This window comes from Opisthorchis viverrini (assembly GCF_000715545.1).
Source record: "Opisthorchis viverrini unplaced genomic scaffold opera_v5_175, whole genome shotgun sequence".
Classification (NCBI taxonomy): Eukaryota; Metazoa; Platyhelminthes; class Trematoda; order Opisthorchiida; family Opisthorchiidae; genus Opisthorchis; species Opisthorchis viverrini.
In genome coordinates, this window is record NW_008751833.1 from 532993 (window position 1) to 550669 (window position 17677).

Consider the following 17677-nt stretch of genomic DNA (forward strand, 5'->3'; position numbering starts at 1 on the left):
TTGCGGACGACTTGAAATCCTGGAGTTCCAATGCCAGTGCCCTCCAATTGGATGTAGACGCTGTCAAGCAGTGGTTGTTGGACTGGCACCTTCCTCAGAATGATGAAAAGTGCGTCCATGTGTCGTTTGGAGGAGACTCAGCGAATGCCTTTGTTATGCATGGTGAAAAAGGAACAGAAAACATCACGAGGATAGATGGCATAAGGCATTTGGGCATCTGGGTCTCTTCAAAATTATCCCTCTCACTGCTCCATGAGAAATCGCCTGAAAAGGCATTCGCCATTTTACGGATGATCCGACGTACCTTCTCCCGCGTTTCTCCCATTGACTTCCAAATACCCCATTTGGCCTACGTCAGCCCGCTCTTGGAATACGCCAACCCAGTTGTCTACTCAGGACGCACGAAAGACGTCACCTTCATTGAGCGTGTCCAGCGAGCTCCTACGAGAATAGTTGCTGGTCCCAAATCCGTGGAGCACGAAACGCGTCTGGCGACGCTTGATCTCTTTCCCCTGGAGTACCGTCGCCTCCGAGGGGACCTAATTCTTACTTATGCCCTGTTTGATAAAATCTTGGCAAACCGTTGACCCAGGAAACACACGGCGAGGACATAGTAGGAAAATTTTCAAGCTCAGGGCACGCACATTCATTAGACAAAACTTTTTTTCATTTCGGGTAGTAGCTGCGTGGAATGATCTTCTTCCGACGGTTGTACACGCTCCTTCTCGAACCCAATTTAAAGCACTATTAGACATTTATTTATGCGGATCCTCGCGCTGGCGAGCATACTGCCCCGCGCTGAGAACATAAAGAGCAGTGCTACACCCTTTTTTCACTTGTGCCTTTCAGGTGAACGACAGCCACTGACCGACACGAACAAAACCGACCCAGGAAACTTGGGCAAAAGCCTCGACCCTGTGTATCAATCCGTGAATTCGTGAACCACATCGTTGACCTTGACGCCGTCTTCGGCAGACTGCGGCATATTCAATCTGCCGAGCCTGGTGGTGACGCGTCAGTCTTATGTTCATAATGAGCGTCTTAAAAAAGGATAAACGCGATGAAGAAGACGGTGAGTTGTATCGTCGGCTTTAACAAGCCACTCGCGTGACATGACTAGCCCTGTAACTATTTTCTTGTAGGACACGGAGCCGTATATACAAACCCCGATAAAACCATGGTCCTTCAAGAGGTAATCCGATTAGTTTCTGACGTTCGCCTTCAGGCAAGGACTTTCAACGAGTCACCACTCAATCCGAGGAAATGTGTTCAAATTCTCACGAAAATTCTGGTCGTTATAGGGAAGGTAGATAATCTCCCAATTTTGACGACAATCAAGTTAGGGCGAAAAACTTGGAAAAACCGAGGCTACAGAGGCGTTTTTTGCCATGACAAAGCTCTTCCAGTCCAACGATGTAAGTTCGAAGTGTTCATTTATATTTTCCAGCAAAACCTACGACGCATGGTTTATCTTGTCATCAAAGAGCTATCTACGGTTGCGGATGACGTCATTATTGTCACAAGCAGGTAAGTTTTTTGGTGGATGGACTAACTTTGGCAGTCTTACTAAGGACATGACTGGGTCGGAGGCAGCTTTTAGAGGACCTGCGATTAGGGCCTTATGCACAATCACCGACGTAAGTGACATGTATATCTAACTCGGAACCTCAGGCGAGTATGGTCCAAAGCATCGAACGTTATTTGAAACAAGCTGTTGTTGATAAGTCTCCGGCCATCGCGTCAGCTGTGTTGACATCAGCAATTAAATTGATGCGTGTCTGCCCTGATATTATCCGGCGTTGGGTAAACGAGGTGCAGGAAGCTGCTAACAGCTCCAGGGTGATGGTCCAGTACCATGCCTTGGGATTACTGTATCTTATAAGGAAAACCGATCGATTAGCAGTAACGAAAATGATTCAAAAGTTTACGCGTTCTACTTTGAGGTCGCCTTACGCCTACTGTGTCATGGTAAGTGAATAAGTCCTTTTCAAATTACTCTTTACTTTCAGTTAAGGATTGTTTCAAAACAGTTGGACGAAGAAGGCATTGAGTAAGTGTATACTGTATCGAATGGATGGGTCCGATCGGTGATTGTTTTGAGACAGCCGGTGATTACATAGTACCTTCCAGAATTCGAGATTGTTCAGCGTCTAAGGCGGGAAACAACCGATCAGATGGTCCGTGGTCAACCCTAGGTTTCAGGTTGGACAACCTTGCAGTGTTTCACTCCTTCGAGTTGTGTGGGAACACTATACAGTCAGTTCGCTTCTTTGAGCTTGAAATTTGGACCAGTCGGTGATCGTGGGTACCTGATTCGACCGTTCCAAAAATAGCAGTATTCGTTTCATCCGAAGATTGGTTGCACGGAACAACTGAAATCATCGGGCATATCCGGCATTGGGTGCCTCTCCCACTGCCATAGTTTTTATTGTCCAACAGGCTTCAGGCTAGCGACTTAAAATAATGTCGACCGCTTCACATCGTGCTACGCTGGCCTCTGGATCTCCAGAGGTGGGTAACCGAAAGTGTGTGAAGAGCGCTGGAGCAGTTAGCTCAGCCATCTTGGCTTCTTGTTCCTGGTGCACAGCATACATCAATGTTAAGCGAGTCCACTGTAAGAGCAAGTGCAGTCTGTTATTATGCTGGCTTCAGAGCCCGAACTTTAAAAACAGCAGATAGATAGCGTCAAGGCTTGAATATTGATTCTGTGCTGTCTGAGGCTGTTGGTGCCGGCTGACGCGCGGTTGCCACGACCAAGACCGGTGCAGTGCGAATAAGGTCCTCAGTCCTAACGAGTAGGTCTACATTGACGGAGTCATCAATTTAGTGGGAGAGTAGTGAAAGAAAAAGTAGACGTCAGCTTTAGTTCTTTCTGCTTGCCCGTCCATTGTATGTACCAAGTGGGACGACCCGTGTGGCATGTTATTATTTTTGGCTGTGAATATCTTGGTTGTACGCGTGATGGAATAACGTCAGAGCACGCAAACATAGACAGAAGGACGGTCAGGGTCTTAAAACGAAACCTTTGCTCAAAAGCCAAACCGCAGGTCAACGTTGTTCGACGGAAAGTGCCAATGCATTGCACGTTTTTAAAAGAATGCGTTGCCACAAGTGTTTCAGTCCCTATTCTGGTGTTGCTCAGACCTATAGCCATCGTCAACCTAGTATGAGTTTCCGAGTACCGTGCGGACACCTCTGGTATAACTCATTGAGTCAAGGAGGCACGCAAACCGCCTCACTACCTTGAGGTTAAGTCTCCATGGTAGCGCTTCTCCTTTGTGTACACTCTTACTGTGTTGTGAAAGCATCGATGATCTAATGTTTGAAGACGCTTGAGGTCTTCATCTTGGACCAGCCGGGTTTCACAAGCATAAGGTAGAGCATCTGTTACAGTGCGTTTATACCCGGTTATACGATTTCGAGGAGGATCACTGTTGACGCTTCAAATGACGTTATTTTGCAAATGTTCCCTATACTTGGATAAGCTTACTTTGACGTCATCTATCTCGTGCATCTCATGTGACTGACCTGGTGTGTAAATGCGGTTAGTGGATTCCGGTTTCGAGGTCTTGCTTGTTGCAGGTGAGTTCCTACCTCGCGCTAAAAGGGAGGATAGAGCTGTGTACTGACTTTTGAGTTCCATTAAGCTCTATCGCCCGTCAAGCCAAGAGATCATTCCTATGCCTAATGAACTGAGGAGAACTGACAGGTTATGGTCCTCGTGTCCCTTAACTTCAGAAATGCGTTCGATTCATCTGGTCGTTTATTGTTTTGAACCATGTTTGCGCAACAGAAGTTTGTAAACATACTTCTGGGTGTGTAGGAGTGTATGAAAGAGCTGTCTGAAAGTTTCTCCACAAAGAGTAGTATTAGGAAGGTCGGCTTCCCGAAAGCAACCACTGAATGCCCGGAATCTACGGAGACTCTCAGCTCCGCTGGGTGTTGACCAGACAGACAACGCCCCCTCAATTTGCAGCGCATCACAGCTTTGCATCAAACCCAGACAGCGCGAGTCAGCGTTGATCAAGGTCAGACAACGCCTCCGCAATATGCAGCACGTCGCTGCCTCGTACCAAAGCCAGACCGCATGCGTCAGCATTGGACCGAGTTCAGACAGTGTCGCACTCGCACGTACTCACGCTCTCGCACCTACTTTTTTGGAATAATAGCTATTGTGTTCCCTTCCGTGAGCCTTTTTCTCTCCGACACTAGGCACTGGAGCGGGTCAGCAGCAGATACCTCAGATTGGCGAATCAGCAGATATAACAAGTAGTGTCCGGCAAAGATGGTCATTTCATTTTTATTCAACTTCGTCAGTCTTACGTCGACGCGAGCACTGGAGAGTCTTCAAAACGCTGGTGTTCGTCTCGTTGCTGGTGGCAACCTGGAAAATCTGGAGTCCGCAGGCGGCGTCATCCTGATGTTGGAAGCGAACAAAATGCACAGCCTCTTAATACCTCAGCACAGCCGAGTATGGGCGTCTTGGGAAGCGGGTAAACTTGTCCTTGAATCCCACGGAAATGCCCCCAAACGGCCCGCTACCATATAACATCTGCTGAGAAAGTCCTATTCCCCGCCTTCTCGTGATGGGAGTGTGTCCACCCATGTGAAAGTGCAGAAGATGTCCTCACGTGCTATAACGGTTCATCAGTAATCCGTCCCTTATTTCAGACCAACAACAACCAGTATGTGGAGGTATCTTCGAGGGTTGGGCAGACGAGATCAACCCTGGCCCAACCAAGACAATGGTCCTCCCCGACAGCCGTCCTCACACTGCTGCCTTGCAGTTCGCACTTGGTTGTGCAAAGGCTAGAGTTGCACCCTCGAACAGCTGTTGGGTGGCTCTGGGAACACAACCCGTAACAAACCTCCAAGAAACTTCATGACGCACCTTTCGTCAAGGGCTCTTATGCAATGGCGTACCAAGTTAGAGACGCATCTTCGGCTTTCCCGGTGGCTGGGGGTCACAGATCAGGCTGGGAAGCTCAATCTTGAAGGACTCATTTACTCCGGATTTTCGGTTTGGAGCCAAGGCAGCGTGATCTTCACGATTAGATAGTCAATATAACCTATTTATCCGAATCCGGATACCTGGGCACGGTTCTTGTAAATTCAAAGCTCCCTGAACAGACATTTCCTTCTGGCTCACTCAGTTGCCCCCAAGACTGTGCTGGTCAATATGATTTGACATTTGAACTGATCAACTCGAGGGTTGCACGATAGTCATTCTCCGGTGTTTACCATACGTGCGACCGGTCATCTCATTATTGGCAGCATGACATCAGTGTTCAACAATTATGCTTCGCTGCCGTATAACCGTGATAGTGTCATGATTCTACGTGGGCTGGGATACTGTCAGGGCGCCCACACATAGACAGGAGGACGGTTCAGTAGTGATGTTGCACAGTCAACTGTTCACTGCAGAAAGACGCTTATTTGACCAACAACAGACTTGGAATTCAGTGCTGTGTATTTGATGTCCAACGAAGTCGTAATTGGTCACTTGCTTACTGCTCTAAAGCGAGAATGGTGATTCCACCAGGTCGACAGCAGGATGTGACCAGCGAATTCCTGAACCACAGTTTCAAAACTGAATGATCACGGATGGCAACATCAGTTGACACGTGCTCCACCACGTACAACGACAAACTCAAAGCTGCCTGTGTCACGGGTCACTTTTACTTTTCAAGGATAAACGGCAAACCGAGTTGAAACTCGCCCCATGCTGTTTCTTATTCACCACAAGATTAGCACCTTCACCAGGCACATACTACCTTTTTACCGCTACCTCGGTATGGACTTGCTTCCCGTGACCCCGAACATCATGTACTCGGGCATGCATCTTAGTCCTCAACCTTGTAGGCTACAAAAGTTATCTGGACTTTCTTGTCGCATTCACTTGGAAAACTTTTGCTGTATTTTGTTTCACGTCCAGAATACACCGAACACCTTAGGTCTTACTATTTCCGATTGTTTTTATGCGACAGAAATAATGCGGGGTTGTTCGAATTCCTCGAATCATCGCTTCGCCATAAGTCCGAGATGGTGATTTATGAGGCCGCTCGTGCGATTATTAACCTTCGCGGCGCAACAGCACGAGAATTGGCACCAGCTGTGAGCGTGCTACAACTTCTTTGCTCTTCACCCAAACCAGCTCTTCGCTACGCTGCTGTCCGCACGCTAAATACGGTTGCTACAAATCATCCGTCTGCTGTGACCGCTTGTAACCTGGATTTGGAACAGCTGATTGGCGATTCAAATCGAAGTATAGCTACTCTAGCAATTACAACTCTTCTAAAGGTCAGTGCTCTTTATTTGATTCTTGTTGTTTTCCAACCCCCTACATCTGTATTCAGTTTAGTAGTAGTGTAGTTAATCTAAAGTAACACCGTGGTGGAAACATTGATATGCATCTGAACTTGATGCGTTGTATCTTTGTGAAATTATACCTCGGCGCATGAGAAGACTTGACAAACAATTCGAGATGTTTCTCAGGACGACTACATCCAGCAGATAGTTTGAATACCTATAATACTTGGGAAGCTGCATCCTGCAAACGTAATTTGAATCCGTGCCAAGGTTCTCATCCGAATAGCTGCCGGGAATAGTTGAGCAACGGATTAATCACTTGAAGGTCCGTTTGTGCCCACACCAAGCGGTTGGCACCGGCCCCACTAAGTACAGTCGCGGCGTAAACCGTACACAAGTCGGTTTACATACATACTCAGTAGAAATAGGTCATCAGAGCAAGTTCTCAGAAGTGCTAAAGGTGAAAAACTGGGAGCCAGTACCTATGTAACTGCAAAACCTGGTCGCACTAAATCGTTGGTTCGAGTGCCACCAATCTGTACGAATTGGAAGAATAGGGGAAATGGATGGTGAGTGGATAGAATAACCGTGAAAGTACAGCTTCATCTCAGCAACTATTAGTAGCCCAAGTTAATGTCAAGTTTCGAGAAGTCAGGAATGACATGGTGGGCTTAGGAGCGGTTTACTATAAGAAACTCTGAGCAAAGTGGGTTACAAACGGTTCGTTTCTTCCAAAAATACGGAATTCGGGAGCAGTGCATATCGGATATTATAAAACAGACTATTACACTGGTCACCAAGTGTAGGCAACTTTAGTCCACGATATTCGCGGAGACCGCTTATTTTCAGTAGGTTACCGCAAGGAAGTAATTCGGCCCTAGGAACTACTGATTATTATAGCGGTTTTATGGTTATGGAATGTTTACATATTCGACTGTCTGAGGTCGCCTCAACTGGACTACATCTTCTATGTGGCAATCTCCCAGCTGAAATTTAACATACCACTTTTAACAGCTGAGCATCCCGGGTGCTTGTCACTCAATGCTTACACTGTATACTCATGGATTCCCTTTACAGGGCTACTTTAGAGTTAGGAATTCGACTTCTTGGAAAAATTCCACACATTCGATATGACTAACATTGCAATCGGAAAAGAAGTAAAAAAAAACGAAATACACTCATCTGCACACCAGTTTGGTTCCCACAGGAGACTCAGCTGAATGTCACAAGTGATAGACTTAGTTGAGTCTCGTGAAAGCCAGTTTGGTGTGCAAATGAGTGTATTTCGCGAATTCCACACAGTTTGGGTAACTAACGGATAGTCGGGGACTGCGCCCCAAGGAGGGCAAAGCCGATTGTGAGCTGTCGAATAGTTGTTAGCAACCTTGTGAGTAATATCCTTCAAGCAGTAAAGCAGTTCGATGATTAATTGCCAAATACTTTTCAGACTTCAGTAAATAGATCATTCCGAGAACAGATGAGGGTGTAAAACTGACACGTCGAAATGTCACCAGGAGAAAATGAAAAAAAAACACTGATAATCAGGGCGGGGAATTTTATCAATGATACGGTTGCGAATGTGAGGAGAGGGAATTACGAATTGGGATAAATAGGTGGTACAAGTCGAATCCGCTTAGCTACCTGCCTGATCACTGGCGGAAAATGGGAACCGTCAAATCGTCAGGGTCGTGCGGAGTGTATATTTGTGGTTATCGTTTCCTCTCATGGTAGTTTGTTAAAAATGATGGTTGAGCCGCTTGCAGAGAACAGAATGCACTATCGCTCATCTGTCGTCTTGACTCCTTTATGTAGTATGACACTGGATGGTTCACTTGAGAGTTCAACCATTCATCTATTCATTCCCTCTTTACTCTGACATGCTATCTCCCATTGCACAATAATGACTGTCTACTCGATCCAAGTGCGCCATTCGTCAACTCTTTTTGTTGAACTGAGGAGTAATTCACTTAGGAGGGCAAATTTTTTCACACCATGTTGATTTGCTAGTAGTGCGGTGTAGCAATATCATCCATACATAATGTGGAAATTATTCAGCTAAACCTGATACGCTATGCATTATTTGGCAGACCGGGAATGAGAATAACGTCGAGCGGTTGTTGAAACATGTGTGCCCTTTCATGTCGGAAATAACTGATGAATTCAAGATTGTTGTTTTGGAGTCTATCCGGGCACTGGCCGCCAAATATCCGAAAAAGTTCAGTGTACTACTCAATTTCTTGTCTGGTCTTCTCCGGGATTCCGCCGGATATGTTTTCAAAAAGGCTGTGGTTTCCGTCATTGAGTCTATCATCAAAGACATCCCGGAGGCTAAGAATCTCGGTGAGTTTCACAGTTTGTACACGGCTAACAAAATTTAACCGTCAAAACGAGTGGGTGACCGCAAACGGGGCAGCCACATTGTGTTCTCTCATTATGTAGTGTATTCAAAATCAACGACTAACTTTTCGTTACGTTTAGAAAACTCAGCCGGTGTGTTAATCCAGTCGATGGAAATCACGACATCCTGAGCTCGCCCATTGATAATGTTTTCCCCACTGTCCTTGCTTCCCTTCGTTGCTTGATATGGTCCTACTGCCGCTAACGGCATGTAGAATGTCTGGTTCGTTCACTTTTATGGGCGTGAATAGCCCTTGGAATTCCCAAAGTTGCGAAATTCAGAGTCAAAGTTTTCGGGTCTATAGCCGCACCTAGATTAATTGTCCTGAGCTATCTGAACGGTGGTGGTTTCATGGCTAATAGTGATGATCTCTAAGGTTCTTGTCGGCTGATCCTTTCAGCTAATCTCATCTTCGAGTGGCTGGGTTGTCCTTGATTTCAATTTTATCGATTTGCCCTGTTCCTTGTTCCCCACCGATTTGCGAGTTATTCTGCACATTTCTATGAGACATCCACTTGATCAAGCTTAAATCCGCAGACGCGACGCTGATTTGTCTTATACTTCTTTGCCCTTCACCCTCAGGTTTGTTGCAGCTCTGCGAGTTTATCGAGGACTGTGAACACGTGAAGCTAACTCAGCGCATCCTTCACCTTCTTGGACGTGAGGGTCCTTTTCTGAAACGACCACGCCAGTTTATTCGTTTCATATATAACAGGGTCATCCTGGAATCGGCCCCAGTCAAGTGCACTGCTACTACTGCGCTAGCTCGCTTCGGAGCGCAAAACGCTGAATTATTGCCAAGCATACTAGTGTTACTTCAGCGGTAAGTTCACAGCCTCCTCACGTACAACTATCATGCTGCCCTATGTATGCAAAGTTTTGCCACCGATTCTTCCAGCCCTCGTTATATATGGTAGAAGTACCAGTCTGGGTACCTAAGCACTTGTTCAGCGTCACTGATTCCTGCCTATGTGTTGCATCCATGGCGCAATGATAACATTTGTAATAACTGAGGACGTAATCTTCAGTCAGGTTTGACTCCTACTCACCTATGGGTATCGTAGAAATCGGCTGGAGCGGATATGTGCGATCTGGTGGCCGGAAATTTTGTGGTTTGACTCCACCTCGGTTCTTTGTTGACATCGCGTAAGCTTGAGTAGCCTCACAGTACTTGCTTCCTCTCGTACCGAAGAAATTAAACGGTTTGATCCGGTTGATTTTTTTCGTAAATACTTGCGGCCCGCTCTACTCTGCGGATTTAGGGGAGCAACTTTGATAGGTAAGCTTGCACTCGAGCTAATGCCGACACATTATTTAAAGCCTTTGAGGTAATTTCTTTTTTAATTGGATAGTAGGTTTCTTTTTCATTACCGTGCTCGGATGATTTGACCTTTTCTAGGATCATGCTCGATGAAGATGATGAAGTTCGCGATAGGGCGGCCTTCTACTATCATCTATTGTCGTCAAAGGACCCAAGCTTGAAATCTGCTTATTTGTTGGCGGATGAAATGCACCTCAGCCCCTCCGGCCTCGAGCGCGCTCTGCTGGATTATACGCACGATTCGCACGCTGCAGCAAATGGACCATTCTCTCTTGCAACTGTACCAATAGCTTCTCCTGTCCAGCCGTCTACCGTACCTCTGGCTGATGGCACTCGACCAGAAAGAACGCACGGAAAAGGTTAGCTCCGTAAAATGTACGCTCAATTTTAGCTGGTAATGCAGTTCATCGCTAGACGCCCGGAGATTTCTGTTTTCAACGCCCAGTTATTCTGTTTTTATCTTAGTAACTAAGCGAATTCCGCGTTTTCCATCCACTATTTTTGTCAAAAAGTGGTGGATTCGTCTTATGAGAGTACCTAGCTTCCAGCTTATTTGATCGGTATGCACCCGTTTTTGACCAGAAGCATAGGTTGTACACCCTCATTTGCATCCGTCTAGCCTCACACCATTAGGATTGTGGTAAATTGCCATAGTACTCGCTATTCATTGCGACCTCGAGAGAACGGAAAAGTTCCGTGGCATTTTGGAGGGACAGACAACTTGTCTCACGTTGAAGGACTTAGCCGTAGGTCTTACTAAGGAGCGAATCAATGTGCTGGTTAGTCTGAAGGAAAACTGCATTTCGAAGCACAAAAGATAACTATGATCAAGACCCCCTAGAGAAAGGCCGTTCTTTTTTATTTTGCTTTAGTGCCTGATGTTTCCTTACGTCTGAAGCCAAGCTACCCGCTTTACGAATTCAAAACAGATAGAATAAAAACAGATATACTGGATGCTTTAAGGACAGATAAGGGATCTACCATTGACTGGCATTTGTGGTGTGTTCGGTCGATTGTTGTTTTTAACGTGAAGCTACCTATAGGCTTGCTAATCGGCCTTCCTCACGTAAGTATGAGATTTTGAAAAATGTCAGTGACGTGCCACATATCAGCGATTTGTCCTATGTACTTTGAAGTTTGGTTCCCACCGCATCATTCCACCATGATCATCATCGTCGTGGTTAACAATCACATTGTGGAAACACCACGGTTCACTACCATACAATTTGTACAAAAAAGTCCAATGTGCAACGAATACAAAAAAACGGGTGAGAAAAGGCCAGTGTTAGCATGCCATGAGCGTACGTGCCTACACTGCTGCGAACCAGTCAGAATCTGGTTAAAAGACGCCAACATGAATACCGTCATTTTTGGTCGAGGCTTCATTAGCCATGCACGCCATCCTAGATGTCGTGTCGACTTTTCGGGACTTCTTTCGTCTCCTTCGGCCAGGTTATGCACTTTCCGCCCTTCACCAACATGAAGGAGAACCCTTGCTAGCTGACAACTCAGCATGTGTCATATAACCGCAGTTTGTGGAGGTGGCTGCAGTCATGAAGTGAACTATTTGCCACGTCGCCGGACACCTGTTAGTCACATTTCGAATTCGTCGGCGTCAGCGACGGTTCTGAGACATCGTTGACTGAAGAAGTGAAAGAATCTCCTATGACAGATGTAATGTTCCATAACCGTGTAATACACGTTAGCAATTCGATGCACAATCACAGGTAATTGACCAACGTGGTTCGTGGATGGATCCTGTCCGTCACAACACAGCTGGTACAGCTTTCCAGGTAAGTAGAGCGTTCTACAGCCTGTGATACCACTTCTCGAATGGTATGTTCAATGAATGTACGTCATGGAACACAAGAGAATGGGATAACCATGGTCAACTTTTGAAGGTATACTTGTGCTTCCTCCTCAGCGACAAGAACAATGTCACCGCAAACACCGGTAGCTATATGAAAATCAGGGTTTCGCAGAAGGCTTTGAAGAGCTGCTGATGCACTTACGCGCCCATACGTACAGGGTAGAAGGAAAACAAGAACTTCTGGATCGTACCCCGCCACACCGTAAGCACAGATTCACTCTTGGTGATCCTTGACTTCAATGGTACATTCGATTCTGTCGATCGGTCAGCAGTGTTGATAATACTTGCTCAACAGGCTGTCCCGAGAGTTTGTAAACACAGCCCGGTCCCTATACTCTCATCCTTCCGGGCTTGCGTGTGTAGTGAGCTCTCCAAAAGCTTTCTTACAGGTGTCGGACATGTCCACTCTCCATTCTTGTTCAACTTCACCATGGGTGAAATGATGAGGCAAGAATACCTTAAAAACCCCGGTGTTCAAATCTTTGCTGGTGAAAAGTTTGTCGGTCTCGAGTACGCAGACGGCACCGTCCTCATCTTTCAAGACTAAGGATATGCACCTTCTCTGTTGAATAAACTGACCACCACCATACCACCTTTCGGCATGCGCCCATCACCTCTAAAATGCAGTCACGTTTCGGAACACGTAGTCTATGAACATGCCCCGTGAAATTCAAAAAGAAGCGCTGAGGTTGTGGAGTTTTACATAATTCGGTAGTTGTAGCCATGACGGAAATGCGTTTGATGAAGTCAGTGCAAGAATCCAAAAAGCCTGAAACACGTTTACTAATCTGCGTCGCCTGTGGCGTCGAAAAGGCATACCACTGGGTCTCAAGGGCCGCTTGTACCAGGCCACAGTGAGGGCTGTATTGTTGTATAGTTGCCAGGCAGTTTCTGCAGACAGATAATGTGAGACTTTATCAGGTTTTGTACCACTGACGCCTAATGAGTTTTGCTGGTGTCGGATGGCGTCAACGAATTCGTAACGGGTTAAATAAAACGAGGCTATTTGGTTATACAGCAGGCACCTCAACTGAGGAAAACAGGAGCACCATCAAAAGCGGTGAGTCAGTCATGTGCTGCGCATGTCGAAACGTCGTCTACCGGGACGAGTTTGTCCTTTATCCCTAAGGTCGACAACGTATGGCTTGGCGTAAGGGTGTGAAGAAGATTACGAGTTACGGTGTTGTTGGTGCAGTATGCCTTCCAGAATGAAGTTCCCTGTTGCGCTTGGCTGAAGACTTTGCAATAAATGGTGGCTGATCGGTGTCAGCGGCATTCGTATTGTCACGTTCTCTTCAGATTGACGGTTGGAGATAGTCATATCAAAATGCTATTGACACGCCAACGCCAGGTCCCCACAACTATCTCTTCTTTTCACTCTTAGTTTCTAACTGGATGAGCTTTGTGGTTAGGCATCAGTGAAGCTTATGCTGTCTTTAGTGGTGATGATCGTCCAGGTGTTTTACGTGTTCCTAGCTCAAGTGTTAATTGTTACATTCAGATAAGATTTGCTCTCTGGCCGTGTGATCCACACGTACGGAGCAAGCAAACAGAACAGAATCACACAACCTCACATGCATATCAGACGGAGTAATCATAGGCGTGCGTTCAGTCCGTCGACGATTTATCACATTCGTATGCTTGGTGGGCTCATTCACAGAAAGGTGTTAGAAGTGAATGAGCAATACATTACATCCCCAGATTGGGTTAGCCACCACATCTTCAGTGTTGGCCGCGGGCTAACGAAGATCCCTTGAAAACTGCGGGATGAGTGCATCTTGTAAGTCATCCCGCATCATAGAATCATCCCAGAATACCTTGAGTCGGCACATTAATGGGTTGAAAAAAACACCTGAAACTGATAACAAAACGATTGTGTTTTCGAATTTCCTTCGATCACTTCACATACATTCGAGGATTACTTCAAGAACATTGGTACTCCAAACAGGTGCAACCCGTGAAACCTAGCCAAAATGTTTCCTTCTTGACAGTGATTCGACCAGATTACCAGTTTTGTATGACTACCACGATAACTCAACTCGCACTTTGATTAACGGAAAGTCGGTGTATGCTTTATGTTGTTCCCTATTTGGGTGGACTTAGTTGGAGTGCACCCAACGTTGGTCGCTGATGTAGGATGCTATTGAGGACCTAAATGCCCAATTTCCTCACTAGATGTCAGCAGTTGAGTCTGTTACTGTACGGCTGAGTCGGTGATCTTAGTATATTTGACATTACTCGTCGACCACTGGTCATCTGCCCTCAACCTGTCTGATTGGTCGCTTTCAGATCAATTATCCTCATAGCCTGTAGTTGAACGTAACCAAACAACAGTGTGACTAGCTTTCACACTGTAATCAGATATATTTATGGGGTGCCCAATCGGGGTCCCAAAAGAAACAAAACTAGCCTGAACTGCCGATATTTGATAGTTTTCCATGCTCGAATTATAGGAATAATCAGTTTCTACTTATCTCTCTCCATCAATGCTGTTCTTTGTGAACCTCGGTGCTACCTGAAAAAAGCGCATTTCACTACATTTTGACATTCCTCACCATTCCACTGCCTCTGTGAAACTTCTGAGACCTGTTTATTTTGTAGCTCTCAAAGGGACTGGGGATTACAGCGTTGGTGATACAAGGGCAACGGCTAGCAGCACCGCACGCCTACCAGAAATCTATGCTGAGCAGCTGGCAGCAGTCCCTCAACTGGCTGGTCTGGGTCCGATATTCAAGTCGTCCAAGCCTGTCGAACTGAGTGAAGAAGATACAGAATACGCGGTTCGGTGTGTAAAACATATCTTTGCAAAACATCTCGTGCTTCAGGTAAGTATTAAATTGATACCTAAGTTGTGTCTTCTCTGTGGACGGCTGCTTTACAGCTGAGTGGACTGCTAGCAAATCGCGCGTTTGATAATCTCGTGTGTAGCCTCGGAGACAGAGCATATACCGTTCGTTAGAAAAGTGCTGATAAGCCATGGACCGCAGTAGCCGCATATTGGTAGGACGAGTAACTGCGCGTGCATGTGAGCCATCGTCTGACTGTGCACTTTGCAGGACTCCTTCACGGAAGCCACGCGTCATTTGATGCGACGTGAATTTCAAATCGTGGTGCGTAGTGCATGTGAATGCAGGTTTTTAAACTATTTTAACCCATCGCATATTTCACTCCTGGTTACCTTTCACTTCCTGGTCTCTATTGGGAGGAGGCCACGTCTTCTTACACCGAGCAGGACTCCTGGACTGCACAGTGAGTGTGCAAAGGCCCCCATTACACTGTACGGATCTATGTTCTCTAACAGGAATTATCATAGGACAACCACCGAATTTTTTGTTCTTTTTTGCTTTTCGTCAAGATAGCCATCAATATCCGGATAACGCAACGAACAGCGCTCTTCTGCAACATTACAGGTCAATATGGAGTGGATCATCTCATCCATACTTTCTATTATTTCGTATTCCATATGGTCGCCTATATGTGGTGACAAACTATTTTATTCAGGTGTTTGCCACCGTATCAGTTTGAGCTAACTGCTATCTGTTTATCATGACTTTGACCCTTTTTCAGTACGAGTGTACCAACACCATGCAAGATCAACTGTTGGAAGACGTCAGGGTCGAGGTAGAGCCCGAGGACAGTGGTTTCATTGTGCTCAGAACGGTTCCTTGCCCCACGCTAAGTTTCAACATTCCTGGCAATACGTATGTCCTGGTGCAACTGCCCGACAGCCCAGAGGTCCATTCGACCACTTTCACAAACACTATGAAGTTCACAGTGAGGGATCCTGACACCGATGGGGGAGAGGTTGGATTACCAGATGAGTACCAGGTAAGCCCTGTCGCTCATTATGCACTCTTTGGAGCGTATTACTGGTTTCTTTTGTACAATTTGCACACCTTTCTTTGCATTTTAGCTTGAAGACCTCAGCATCGAGATATCCGATCACATTCAAAAGGTACTGAAGGGTAACTTTTCCTTGGTATGGCAAGAACTGAAACCGGAATCGGAGGTAGAGGAGACATACATGCTCGCCAGACACAAAACAATAAAAGGTATTTTGATGCCTCTATGCGTAAACCACGTCACCAATACTGTTAATTGATTTATAAACTTTTTATTTTGAACGTTGCGTAAGTGGCATGTACACGACTTGCCATGATATGGATTGTCATGTAGGACTATCGGTTATATACTTAAAAGCAATACACCTGGCCGACCGGCAGTCACGCGATTTGTTCGATATCTTCCCAAGTCACAAAGTACCTACACCTCCTAACATATCGATGCTTAGGCGCTATACTCCATATTTGTGAGTGATTCTCGGCTCACGGTCGCTGGGTTCAGCGACACGGGCGTGGCCTTCAGACCTCTGCAGAAAGTGCTTCGGGTTCTGAGTCATCCTGGTTGTTGCTTTAGGCTTTGTTTTAATTTTGCTTGTTCTGCTGTCTTATTTAGATGGCCCGTCCAGCTATGGTGCCCTGCCCTATATCCTTCATTCTCGTGCGACCGATTTATGTTATATTTCCTTACGTCTACCAACGAAATAACCCGAGACTATTGCATCACTGCTTGACTCATTAACGGCAAAAGGGAATTACATTACCAAAGCTAAATGCTGACCCCATCCATTGCACGGTTTGCCAGCCTTCGCTATCCAGGATTTTATAGTTTCTCTGGCGACTTTTCAGTATATTCTCGGACAACACGCGACTCCAGTGACGTTCGGATGAACTATATCGATGTAGAATAATGATTTCCTCTCTCCGTCTCTCTGTTTCTCCGCTTCACTCATTTCAGACGCAATGCTCCAGGTGATTGATCATCTCGGACTGCAGCCTTGTGACCGCACCGATCAAATGACGCAGGAGCAAAAGTCCTCTCACCAATTGTTGCTCTCGGGTGTTTTCCGCGGTGGAATCGAAGTGCTCGCAATATGTAAATTTGCCCGTGTAGTTCCTGATGCAGGCACACATCCCATCAGTGGACAGGGTATCAGCCTGTTGATTACTGTTCGATCGTCCAATCAGGAGATCAGCCAGGTGATTGCAGACTGCATTGGATAGATCGGAGACTTCAAGCTTTTCCTGGTTTCTCACCACTCCCCTACAGGCACAGCATGCCGATGGTTCTCTTGGTTTTTTTCTTTCAATTGTGATACAGTCTCGCAGACAAAGACATTTTTCAGCTTCATCTTATGCTTTTCGTCCAACTAACTGTTCCGCTGTAGTCTGGAAAAAACATTGTGTGAGGCGAAGCAGTGTATTTTCGGATAAACTAACAGGTTTCTGGTTATTTCCGGGTAGAGGTCTGCTTATACTGACCTTGTTTGATCGTGTGAATAGACATCGCCAAGGCTATTGGATTGACACCTGACTCTATCAGTTTGGTACACATCAACAGTTCTTCATTATCCAAACCTACAAAGAAACACAAGTATGTGATGGTTTCCAACATTTAAACCAATCTTGAAAGCGCGTCTCGCACAAGCGTTGGAAACAAATTATGTTACGGGCTTGCATACGAGTACTGCCTGTCGACATTGATACTGAGCAGACGACATTGCCAAAAAACGGCTATTGTTTATAGTGAAACCATCCACTCTGACTCATTCACTGATTCTATATGAAAACTCCAACTGACCTGTCTCCAGGAGGTTAGATATTTCCACAACTGTGTCGAAGGCAGTGGCTTCTGCCTTATCAGTTCCATTCTCAACGCCACCAGATGGAGCTCCCTTAGTAGGGCCACCGCCAAGGGCCATTGTAACAAAGAAACTGCA

At 46.0% G+C, this 17677-nt stretch overlaps 2 protein-coding genes across 2 annotated transcripts in view; one reads left to right on the forward strand and one right to left on the reverse strand.

Annotated features, from left to right (window-relative positions):
• T265_07584 (hypothetical protein) overlaps nucleotides 1–17398 on the forward strand; it is a gene marked incomplete at both ends in the record, with an annotated part of 21144 nt that extends 3746 nt beyond the window's left edge. The window contains 15 exons of the mRNA XM_009173141.1: nucleotides 1020–1072; nucleotides 1143–1306; nucleotides 1344–1415; nucleotides 1448–1527; nucleotides 1562–1637; nucleotides 1672–1968; nucleotides 2010–2050; nucleotides 5955–6300; nucleotides 8397–8649; nucleotides 9290–9530; nucleotides 10107–10387; nucleotides 14500–14723; nucleotides 15466–15726; nucleotides 15812–15950; nucleotides 16696–17398. Coding sequence (XP_009171405.1) covers nucleotides 1020–1072; nucleotides 1143–1306; nucleotides 1344–1415; nucleotides 1448–1527; nucleotides 1562–1637; nucleotides 1672–1968; nucleotides 2010–2050; nucleotides 5955–6300; nucleotides 8397–8649; nucleotides 9290–9530; nucleotides 10107–10387; nucleotides 14500–14723; nucleotides 15466–15726; nucleotides 15812–15950; nucleotides 16696–16961 — 2794 coding nt within the window. The remainder of the gene's footprint in view (nucleotides 1–1019; nucleotides 1073–1142; nucleotides 1307–1343; nucleotides 1416–1447; nucleotides 1528–1561; nucleotides 1638–1671; nucleotides 1969–2009; nucleotides 2051–5954; nucleotides 6301–8396; nucleotides 8650–9289; nucleotides 9531–10106; nucleotides 10388–14499; nucleotides 14724–15465; nucleotides 15727–15811; nucleotides 15951–16695) is intronic.
• Nucleotides 17188–17659, reverse strand: T265_07585 (hypothetical protein; the record flags this gene model as incomplete). The annotated part of the gene is made up of 2 exons (XM_009173142.1): nucleotides 17188–17315; nucleotides 17539–17659. The coding sequence occupies 2 exons, from the start codon at nucleotides 17657–17659 to the stop codon at nucleotides 17188–17190; spliced, it is 249 nt and encodes an 82-aa protein (XP_009171406.1).
• Nucleotides 17660–17677: the final 18 nt, after the last annotated feature.